At 38.5% G+C, this 12,406-nt stretch overlaps 1 protein-coding gene across 1 annotated transcript in view; it reads left to right on the top strand.

Moving 5' to 3' along the window:
- Positions 1-12,406, top strand: part of AK9 (adenylate kinase 9) — a 178,436-nt gene that overhangs the window by 41,173 nt on the left and 124,857 nt on the right. Inside the window, 4 exon segments of the mRNA XM_053590600.1 lie at positions 1,157-1,231; positions 4,637-4,735; positions 7,947-8,086; positions 8,168-8,348. Coding sequence (XP_053446575.1) covers positions 1,157-1,231; positions 4,637-4,735; positions 7,947-8,086; positions 8,168-8,348 — 495 coding nt within the window.

Genomic DNA, 12,406 nt, shown 5'->3' with positions numbered 1-12,406 from the left:
TACGTTTATATCAAGGAGAAGAATGGTGAGAAGAGAGACACACCAGGTTGGGGGACAGGGTAGAGGAGCAGGGATGGGTCATGTAATTGCTATGATTTACTTGGTCTGTGTTCCTGCACTGGCTGCAGTTACCGCAAGTTACTCTTGTAATTATTGAAGATGAATACAATTTATAGATCCTTAAAAAAAAAGAAATGCTTAAAAACTAGCAAAATACTGTCACATAGCTAAGTGCTAACAATAAAGAAACATTAAGTAAATTACATTGTATCCACAATAAGCAATTTTATAAAACCATTCACATGTGCTGACAGTGATCGTGTAACAGTATAAGGAAGGTTTTTTTTTTTCTTTTTTGGCCAGGGCTAGGTTTGAACCTGCCACCTCCGGCATATGGGACCGGCGCCCCACTACTTGAGCCACAATCTGTACTTACTTGTAGCTTTGTCATTTGGTTTCTAACCATAGATGAGTTTGATTGAAATTTAAAATACCAACTTTCTTCCTGTAGATACTGATATCATTAACAAGTTTCTATTATTTTACGACACAATTTTTTTATGGAAAATTAAGACATTTTCTGTCTGAAATTATCTTAAGGTTAAGTGAAAGAGTTATGATCCCAAACATGCCAAACAATTTTTCATGAAATAAGAAATGGGAGGAAAATCGTAGTAGTAGTTACTTTAGGATGGCTGGATTTGAGATTTTTTTTCTCTCTACTTTTCTGGTTTTTTCATTTTCTGTCAGAAAAATTGTGTCACAAAATAATAAAAACTTGTTAACGATGTTAGTATCTATATGGAGAAAGTCGGTGATTTAAATTTTAATCAGACTCTTCTATGGCTTGAAACCAAATCACAAAGTTACAAATAAGTACAGATAAACAGGTTCCCTAAAATATTTTGTATTGGAAAAACATTAAAACTTCAGTATAGAGAAAAGACTGAGAGAATCCAATTCATGGTGAGAAGACTCATTTGGGATTTTGTGAAAGATCCCTTGAGCCCTGAATATGACATACATTATATAATAGCATGTGTAAGGCAAACGGTTTAGTTTTGAAGACGTTTTTTGCAGTATATTAAGATTCTGATCTTATATTCCATTTCCCTAGTGAACCCAGATTATAAGCTTTATTTTCTACTATCTGCAGCAAGTAATGGCTGAACACGATCCCCAGTATCTCATTGAGCTAGATGGAAATAAGTTGCCAGAGGAGCTCTTCATGGTGAGTGCAATGTTCACCAGTAATCCTTGCAGTGGGAAACAGTAAAACGCTATTGACAGCACAGTACTTATTTTATTTTTTTCTCATTTATTTATTTATTATTTATTTATTTTAGACAGAGTCTCATTATGTTGCCTTTGATAAAGTGCCATTGTGTCCCAGCTTACAGCCTTAACCTCAAACTCTTGAGCTTAAGCAGTTCTCTTGCCTCAGCTTCCCAAGTAGCTGGTACTACCAGTGCCCGCCACAACGCCTGGCTATTTTTTGGTTGCAGTTGTCATTATTGAGTAGCTGACCCGGGCCAGGTTCAAACCCGCCAGCCTGGGTGTATGCGGCCAGTGCCCTACCCACTGAGCTACAGGCACCACCCACTGTACCTTATTTTGATAGACAGAAAAAATGATTTATATTTGAATACCGTTTATTTTTGAAGCGTGTTTTTTTTGTTTGTTTGTTTGTGTTTTCAGTTTTTGGCTGGGGCTGGGTTTGAACCCGCCACCTCTGGCATATGGGGCCGGCGCCCTACTCCTTTGAGCCACAGGCGCCACCCTGAAACATGTGTTTTGACAATTAAACTTTTGATGTTATGTTTATTCATCTATTCATCCTGTTTAAACCAAAACTGCATTCGCATTTATAGCAAAAGGTGCATTAAAGGAAACTGAAAGCAAATGGCAAAGAATGAGCACATGGTACAAAACTTAACATCAATAGCCATGTGGGAAACCATTCAAAACCACAAGGAGATGCCACTTCATATCCACTAGGATGGCCAAACGAAAAATTAACAACAATAAACAAAGCAAAAACAGACAATAACAAGTGTTGGTAAGGACGGGGAGAAATTTGGAACCCAAAAATATTACACCAAAAATAATAAGGTAATACAAAACCAGTAACTGTTTCCTAAACACCTAATAGGAATCTAGTATTATGAGCTCTGGGAATATACTTGCTCATGCAGTATATAATATGTTGGAGAAAATAAATATTTAGAGATCAATAGTTTTTGTTATCATCGGGGAAATACAAAGTAACATAGGTGCTTATAGCAGATGGACAAAACCTAGTTTGGTAAGAGGATCACCTGTCTGAAATTATCTTAAAATTGAAACTTAAAGGACCAGTAAGAATTAGACCTTGAAGAGAAGTGGAGAGGAGAGAGATGGAGCGTGCTCTGTGCCGAGGGAAGGGTCCTATGAGGCTCCGCACCAAGGCCCTAGAGGCCAGGAGAGCATAGTGGGTTGTAAGAACCAAACGTAGGACTGGAATACATGGGGGGGTTGGAGGGTGGGAATGAAATAATGCCAAGACTCCAGAAATAAGCAAGAGTTGCCCCAGGAAAGGAAGACCTTGAGAGCCGCATCAAAGTGTTTAGCCAGCGAAAGGTTTTAAGCCAGGGAATGAAAATGATCCCATTTCTATATAAGAAGGATTATCCAGAGTGCAGTGCAAAGTAAAAACAGGAGGAGAATCAAACTGGTGGTAGGAAGACCAACTCTGGCTTTTGCCGTTGATCAGGTAAGAGATGGTAGCCTGACCTAGGGTGGTGACAGTAGGAGAAGACAGAAGAGGACACATTTGAGAGCTACGTAAAAAGTCTACCTGACAGAACTCGATGCGCAAACGAACGTAGTAATTAAAGGAGAGAGAAAAGTCAAAGACAAAGCCCGGGCTCCATCTCATTAGTGGCAACGTGGGAATGATGCCAGCGGCAGAGCCAAAGCAGGAAGAAGCTCTTCACTTGAGACGCACTCCTGCCAAGATCGCTGGTCTCCAGTTCATTCAATCTAGAAGCAACATTTAACACTCTGATTACTTTTCCCTCCCTGCTCCCTTCTTCCCTTGGCTTCTGGAACCCCACGCCACATTAAGCCCATGCCCCTTACTGGGTTCTAAATCTCTAATCTCTAGCATTGGCGGACACTGGAGCTTACTTCCGTGGACTCTTCTCTGTCTGCCTTCAGTCCTTAGGACACTTCCTTCAGTCTAATGGCTTGAAATGCTCTCTGAACACTGGCAACTCTTAAATTCATGTTACTATCCCAGATCTTTCCCTTGAATTCCACACTTGTATACTCAACTGCTATATATATCCAGTTAGATGTCTAAGATGCATCTCAAATTAAAGTGTTAAATTAAAATCAAAATCCCAAACACACCCCCAACACACCCCTCTGTCCCAAACACACCCCTCTACTGTTCTCTTTCATTAAACGTCAAATCCATCTGGCCAGCTGCCCTCCTCTTTTTGCGTTCTTACATCCCATGTCTCCTCCATCACCATACACAGCAGGCTTCTCCTTCAAAACATAACCAGAACTGTCTACTACCACTGTCTACTACCTGGAACACACTTTCCACAAGGCGGAGGGCAGAAACTCCAAGAGACAAGAGACCCGTGAAGGCACCAGTTGGAACTGGTTCTCTGGCACCTCACCTACCCTCCATTAGTCAGAGCAAGTGACTTGGAGAAGCTCAGCGTTGATGGGGTAGGGAGGTATACTTCACTCCAGGTGAACTAGAGAACTAAGGCCCAGAGGGAGGGAAGGCTGATTGTGAGCCAGTAACCAGCTCTACCACAGACTACCACAAACTGTCGGATGCTGTCTGTCTCCCCACCTTTAGTGGCATAGTTCTATATACTATCTGTTCTCTCTCTTTTTTAGATTCTTCCACATAGGATCTGTATTTGTTTCTAGGGCTGCCATAACAAAGTGCTGCAAACTGGGTGGCTTTAAATGACAGGAATTTATTCTCCACGGTTCTGGAAGGCTACAAGTCCAAAATCAAGGTGCTGGCTTAGCCACGCTCCCTTCAGAACCTCTAGGGGAGGATCCATTCGCGCCTCTTCCACCTTCTGGTAGCCTTAGGCATTTCTTGGCTTCTGACTACGTAACTTCTGCCTCCATCTTCACGTGGCTGACTTCCCTTTGCCAAAGAGGTCCTTAGACCCAGATCTGTAAGGATGTGAATATTTGGGGGCCAGAGAGCAGACTATTATGTGCTGAAATGTGTCTCTCAAAAAGATATTTTGAAGCCCTACCTGGAATACCTGTGAAAGTGACCCTATTGGAAAGTATAATCAGGTTAAAATGACCTTATTGCAAGTGTAATCAGGTTAAGATGAAGTCATACAGCATTAGGGTGGGCCCCACATAGGAGCAGAGACTGAGACACATGGGGAGAAGACGGCCGTGTGACCTCGGAGAGAGAGATGAGAATGTTGCCCGTACAAGCCAAGAAATACCAAAGATGTCCACAGCCACCAGCAGCCAGGAAGAGCGATGGCGGCGTCTACTCAGAGTCCCAGAGGGATTGTGATTCAAACCATGAGCCCATCACGGACAGGATGTTTGAGATAGTCAAATGCTGATGTTTTTAAACATTTGTTTTTTCCTTTAGATAGTTATGGAACGACTTAAATATCTGAACCTAAAAACAGCAGCTGTTTTAATCAAACTTCAGAGCGCAGAGGAAGAAATGAATGACATAATGGAAACCGTAAGTCGTCTTTAACTGTTTGAAAGTCTACCTTTTCAATGTATGTTGTGACCTGAACTGTATACTTTTAAGTTTTAAAAGGAGTTTCAGGATACCTTTTATAAAAATGGGTTTGACTTCTGGGAAGAAGCTATAATATTAGCACAATATTCTTTTAGACACTAAAAACACAACCCAACAGAACTTTGGAAGCAGAAAAACAGTACAATCAGATCACTTAACCATAAGAATGATGAAAAAGAAAGAAACCCAGTTTATTTTTGTAGCACCAAAGAAAACAACGACATAAAAGCCCTCAACTCTCTAAGCACTCATTCCTTCAACCATTCAAGCAATTTTTTTTAAATTTCAGATTAATATGGGCGTACATATGATTAGGTTACCCCGTTTGCTTTTGGAAGGTTAAAGTCTGAGTTGTAGGTGTGTCTTTCGCCCAGAAAGTGTGCACTATATCTGTGCAATGTACCCGGTGGGTGGGAATTTACCCAATCCGTTCCCCCCTCACCCTGACTTGAATTTCACCGAGTTTTTCTCTCATGTGAACACACGGGTATTAATCTACAAGTTCCAATGCAGAACTGAATGCACGTGAGGTTTGTTTTTCCATTCTTATAATACTTCACTTAGGAGAATTGTCTCCAATTCCATCCAGGTTGTCACAAGAGAGACACAACCTCCATCTTTTTTTATAGCTGAATAGTATTTCATGGTATACACATACCACAATTATGAATCCACTTATGTGTGGAAGGGCACTTGGACTGCTTCCAATCCTTGCAGTGGTGAATTGTGCTGCTATAAACATTCGTGTTCAAATGTCTTTAAGATAAAATGTCTTTTTTTTCTTTTTGGTAAATACCTAGTAGTGGTATTACGTGATCTACTTTTAGTTCTTTGGGGATTCTCCATCCTTCCTTCCATAGAGGCTGCTGTACTAGTTTGCGGTCCCAGCAATAGTGTATGAATTCTCTCTGCGCCCACGTCAGGATCTGTTGCTTTGGGAGCTTATGATGTAGGCCATTCTCACTGGGATTAGGTGATATCTCAAAGTGGTTTGGGTTTGCATTTCTCTGATGATTAGGGACACTGAGCATTTTTTTTCCTGTATTTGTCAGCCATTAGTATGTCCTTAGGAGAAAAGTTTCTATTTCTGGGTCTTGTCCAGTTTGTTATGGAGTTGTTTGATCTTTTCTTGTTGATTTGCTTGACCTCTGTAATATGTACTGGTGAGGAAGAGAAAGAAAGGTGGGCCTGGTCAGCGCAAAGGCTAGGAAAAATAGACTGTGTGCTGAGACCCTTTCTTCCAGGTCACTATTGACAGAAAAATAAGAAGTATCTATAAAACCTGCAGACAGTTTCCCAGCTAGAAAGTTTGTCCTTAGAAATTATTGCTTACATTATCATAAGGTGGTAGCGCTTAGCTGTATAACCACGTGTGCCTGTTCCCTTTTTTATAAAGGGGAATAATTTGTGACCATGTGCACTGGGGTCATTATTTATATACTTTAAGCAGTATTTTTTTTTCCTGGAAGTCCAGACCACCTCCAAAAGAACCACCTGGGAATCTTACTACAAACACAAATGCTTTAGCTCCATATCCCCAACTGATCGAACTAGAATATCTGGAGGTGATACCTGAAAACGTATTTTTACAAGATCTAGAATGACTTCCATTTAAGTTTGAGAGCCCTGACTTGAATGGCTGGGACATGAAAGGAGCTTAGTTAATTACAGTTGATTAATTTACAAGTTCTTGTGCTTTTGGAAGATGAATACCCTTCGGCTAAAGGCAGGTGATCTTTAGTAAAGGAATATAATGGGAATATTTGAATCAGTGATTTCTAGTCCTGACTACAAGGTGGGGTCATCTAGGAAGCTTTTAGAATAGACCAGTGCCCAGACCAGTTAAAACATAATTCGAGGATAGGGCTCTGTCTGGCATCGGGTAAAACAAAACAAAACAGGATATGACATCAAAGGCACAGACAACAAAAGAAAAAAAAATAGAGAAACTGGACTTCATCAAAATTTAAAACTTTTGTGCATCAAAGCATATGATCAACAGAATGAAAAGACAACCCACACAATGGAGAAGAATATTTGCAAGTCATATCTGACAAGGGATTAATATCCAGAATATATAAAGAGCAACCCTAAAACTTTAACAGTAAAACAGCCCAGTTCAAAAATGGGCAAAGGACTTGAATAGACATTTCTCTAAAGAAAATATATAAATGGCCAATAGATGCTCGGCATCTCTAGTCTTTAGGGAAATGCAGATCAAAACTACAAAGAGATACCGCCCTTATACTCACCAGTGTGGCTATTATCCAAAAACCTGGACATAACAAGTGTTGATGAGGATGGGGAGAAATTGGACACTTTTTATTGCTACTTGGCATGTAAAATGATACAGCACTGTTTAAAATAGCTTGGTGGTTCCTGAAAAACTTAAACATAGAATTACCATGTGATCTAGCAACTACACTTCTAGGGATTTCCCCCGAAGAATTGAAAGCAAAAATTCAAACAGACACGTTTACACCAATATTCATAGCAGTTTTATTCACAACAGCCACAAGGTGGAAATATCCCAAAGTCTATTAGTGGGTAAACAAAAATGTGGTATGTGTAAGTGTGTGTGTACATTATGTAAAAATACATGTGTGGATATAGTGTATGTGTATATATACATATATATGATGAAATAGATACGTAGCAGCTTATAACTATTTAAAGGCTTAGATAAATTAACTAAGAATCTGGCACATTTTCAAAATTTTTCAATAAGCATTTTTCAGAATCTGTTTTCTAAGGAAGATGATAGAAAAAGCTCTGTCTCCCTCACGCTCATTCTACCATGTGACAGAAACTGCTCAGGAACGCTTAAACAAGGTTTGTTAAAAAGAGAAATGGAGGGCAGCACCAGTGGCTCAAGGAGTAGGGCGCCAGCCCCATATGCCGAGGGTGGTGGGTTCAAATCCAGCCCCGGCAAAAAAAAAAAAAAGAGAGAAATGGAAACTAGATTATTAAATCCAGGGCAAGTGCAAAATACTGCAATCAAGAAGCCAAAACTTGCTTTCTAAATTATTTCTTAAGTACTCCAGCACTATCAAATAAAAAAATGAAATATTTAGTACTGCTAAATTTCAGCAAAACTTAATGGCCACCTTTTTACTGTATAAAATTCTTAATAATTTGCCATCCACAGGATGAGCTGCTCCGCACTGTCGCATCTTATAAACTCATTGCGCCTAGATATAGATGGCAGAGAAGCAGATGGGGACGTATATGTCCTGTGAATTTAAAAAAAGGTAACATTTATTCAGGATCACCAGATTTTGCTGTAAGGTAAGTAAGATTTTTCAGAACCTAATTTTAAAACTTGCGCATGTGTCTTTTCAGTTGTTTATTATCATGGCATATTTTAAGTTTTCTAGGTAAAATGTACTGTCTTTCATCCGAAGAAACACTAAAAACATTTTTACTGAACCCACGTCCTTACCTTCTTCCACCTATGCCAGTACCACCGTGTAAACTATTCATATGTGGACCTCACAATTCAGGGAAAACAACACTTAGCAATTTGCTCGCAGAACATTACAAAGGAAAGGTAACTGCCTGTTTAATTAGCTTTCTTTTTTTTAATATCTATCCTTGATTATAATTTGTAGGATTTTATTTGTACTCCGTGTATTGCACTGTTGACTGGATAACTGGGCTGGGGATGGGGAAGGCATGGCCTTGCCGCTGATTGCCATGTCAGAAACCAGAACCCCAGATTTAAATGTCATGTCCTCTAGACTATGCCACCCATTACCTCTCTTGGTTCCGCTCATGTATTTCCTGAGTCTCATGCCTCCTGGCTCACTCTCACCCCCCTTCCCACTCACCCCTGCCCTAATTCCTGGTAATTTCAGTTTCTACAAAGAGGAGGCTCCCAGGGCCCTGGCCTGTTAGTTCCTTGACTTCCCAAAATCTCTCCCAGTGACCTTGTTCTTCACTCTCAATAAATGAAGAGGAACTATTTTTAGCTTAGACCAGAAAAATGGTAGTAAAGGTGGTTAAGAAGAAGGCAGATTTGGGATATAGTAACCATTTAAAGGCAGAGTTAAAGATGAGGGATGGAGAAGGTCGGTGTGGGCAGAGCATTGCCTGTGAAAGGGCAGCACAAGATGATGGCGGAAAGACGGAGCAGGCCACGGGAAGGGGGTTGAAGTTGTGTAAAGTGTTATTTGATTCTCTTAAGCCCAAGGGGTGACATTTTCCATTTGCCTTTAACTTTGTAATTCTGAGTTACAACAAACATACAGAAAAGTGAAGCCCACTGAGTTAATCATAAAATGAACCCCCTAGAACCACTACCAAGGTCAAATAGTGAATGCTGCCAGCACCCCAGAAATCCTCTCTTGCTTCTTCTCCCACAAAGGTAACCACGGCCCTGAATTTGATGGTGTTCACCTCCGTATTTTTCTTTCATGGTTTTGTCATGAAAGAAAGCATACATTTAAACACGATGTGTTAGTTTTGTATGTTTTTTTGCACATTATTGACTTAAATAATTTGTTCTTTGTACCTGGCTTCTTTAACTTAACACTTTGATTGTACTATTTATCCATGTTATTGCGTATAGCTGTAGTTTGTTCATTGTGTATTTTTAATTCTATTCTGATGATTAAATTATACCATGATTTATTTATCTACATTTCAGTGCTACTAAAACTTGTAATGATTCCAGGTTGAGGTATTAGGAACATTCTTACATGTTGATGCGCAAGTGCCCATATTTATACATTTTTGAAATATATCTAGGAAGACAATTTCTGGGACACAGTGTATGCAGATATTCAACTTGCGTAGATAATGCCAAACTGTTTTCCAAACTAATTCTACTAATTTATAAAACTATCAGCAGTGTCTGAGACAGGGCGTCCTCAAACTTTTTAAACAGGGGGCCAATTCACTGTCCCTCAGACCATTGGAGGGCCGGACTATAGTTTAAAAAAAAAAACAACAAACTACCAACAAATTCCTGTGCACACTGCACATAGCTTATTTTGAAGTAAAAAAACAAACCAGGAACAAATACAATAACACCGCCTCATGTGGCCCACGGGCCGCCGTTTGAGGACTCCTGGTCTGAGAGTTCTGTCATGCTGGTCAGTCTTTCTAATGTTAGTCATTTTAGTGGGTGCCTAGTAGTATCATAGTGTGTTTTATTCATTTATTAAAAACTTGATGACTAACAAGTTTGAACATTTTCATGTTTACGGGCCACTTCTTGACGTGTTTGTTCAAGGGTCGAACCATTTTTTTATTATGGGCTTTTGGCATATTATTGGTAAGTGTTCCTTATATTGTCTACATACAAGTTCTTTTTGATTATAAACATCACGATGATTTTCTATCACTCTGTGATTGGTCATTTCATTTTTTAAATGGCATATTTTTATAAACAGAAGTTCTTGACTTTTACTGGAAAATGATTTATCTCCTCGTCTGTCATCACCAGTGCTGTTTATGCCACATTTTTTCACCCAAACATCATGAAGATGTTGTGCTGTATTAACTTTTAAAAGCTGTATTGTTTTGACTTTCTCATTGAGTTATACAATCTATCCAGACATGTCTTTTTTATGATGTGAAGTATGGGGTAAGTTTTACTTTTTTCCATATGGGTGTCTAGTTGTTCCAGCATCATTTAAGAAAAAGCTGTCCTTCATCCACCGTTTTACCCCCTTTGTCTTAAATCATGTCTTTATACCTGTGTAGGTCCATGTGGGGGCTCAGAGATCTAGTCCATCATTCTATTTTGCCAACACTACATTGAGTGAATTATTGTAGGTATATAATAAGTCTTGATGGCAAGTAGAACAAGGCTTTCTATTCTGTTGTCCTCTCTCGGGAGTGCATCAGCTATACTTAGTCCTTTGCAATTTATATAGAAAAGCCATTGTATTTAACTGGGATCACATCAGATCTATATATTGGTTGAGAGAAGGAGCATCTATACAATATTGACTCTCCTAGTCCATGAACATGATATATTCTACCATTTATTTACTCTTGTTTAATTTAAATCGGTGATAAGTTAGAGTTTTCTGTGCAGAGGTTTGCCTAGACCCGTAGATATTTGATGGGTTTTGATGCTATTATAGGTACATCAGTTTTAACTTCCCTCTATTATCTTGAATGTTATATATTATTTTCTTTAAGGAGTCACTGGAGAAGTCATGTCTGACTTATTATATCTAAAATCAATGATACTTTTACCCTTCACAGATAGTGCAAGAGTCTTATACCTGAAGCATGCCATAAAGCAGTGGTTCTCAACCTGTGGGTCACAACCCCTTTCACAAGGGTCGCATAAATACATCCTGTATATCAGATATTTACATTTTGATTCATAATGGTAGCAAAATTACAGTTATGAAGTAGCAACGAAAATAATTTTATGGTTGGGGGTCACCACAACTTAAGGAACTGTATTAAAAGGTCATGGCATTAGGAAGATTGAGAACCACTGTAATAGTGTAAAGCATCAAGTGGTTTTTAATGCTCAAACTTAATAGACTTTACACATCTCCCATTGAACATTTTTCAAACACTGTTTATATTCACATCTCCAAACAAAATTCTACATTTTAATTAAAGTATGCAGAAACAAATATCATGATGAATTTTAAATACATTTGCTAAAATGTCAAACTCATATGCAGGTATTGGGAAAATTTCCTCATGTGAGTTAGAAATGTTGCTGGCTCTATGACGAGCCATATTTCTGTAGGTAAGACTACTGTGAAAATCATGAGAAGTTATCTGTGGTCTTCAGATACCGAAATAATGAATGTTGCTTTAATTTCACTAAGTTTTGCAGTATTTTCTTATGCAGCAATTGGACAGGTAATATACCTAGAAACTTTTTTAAGGTTAATAAGATTTCATCAAAATATAGAACATTTATCTGATACAAGGCCTCATTTTTTTTACTTCCTATATTTATTTATTTATTAAGTCATATACACATAGATCATGAATACATTTGTGCATATGTGGGGTACAATGTGTTGATTTTTTTATACAATCTGACGTGCTTACATCAAACCAATCAACATAACATTTACTTGATTATTGTGTTAAGATATTTAGGTTCTACACTTGACAGATTTGACTTGGAGCATATTGCAAGGGTACAAGGCCTCAATTCTTAAAAAGGATATACACTATCTTTGAAACAAATAGAACTAAAACAGTGTTTCTAGCACTATATACATAGAGCACTACCAATCAAAAGGAAAAAGACAAGCAACATTAGAAAACTAGGCAACAAATAGCTAGAGAAATAGGAACATGTCACCCCATTTCAAGAAAAAGGAGGCAATAGAAGCTGACATGGAACAGACGTTGGATTTAGCAGACAAAATCTTTATGAGAACAGAGAGGTAATCTCATGAGATAAATGAAACTTTTTAAAAAGAACCAAATCAAACTCCTACACTATAAATAGAAAAATTGAATTAAAAATTGTACTGAATTAGCTTGACACCAGATTTGAGTTTATGGGAGAACTTGAAGACTGATTAACAAAAAAGTAATAGTCTAAAGAACAGAGAGAGAGTGAAAAAAAAATTGAAAGAAAATGAACAGAGCTTCAGGGACCTGTGGGACAAA

Source organism: Nycticebus coucang, chromosome 5 (assembly GCF_027406575.1).
Source record: "Nycticebus coucang isolate mNycCou1 chromosome 5, mNycCou1.pri, whole genome shotgun sequence".
Classification (NCBI taxonomy): domain Eukaryota; kingdom Metazoa; phylum Chordata; class Mammalia; order Primates; family Lorisidae; genus Nycticebus; species Nycticebus coucang.
The sequence above is the reverse complement of the archived record's forward strand: the minus strand, read 5'-3'. Positions and strand labels throughout refer to the sequence as shown.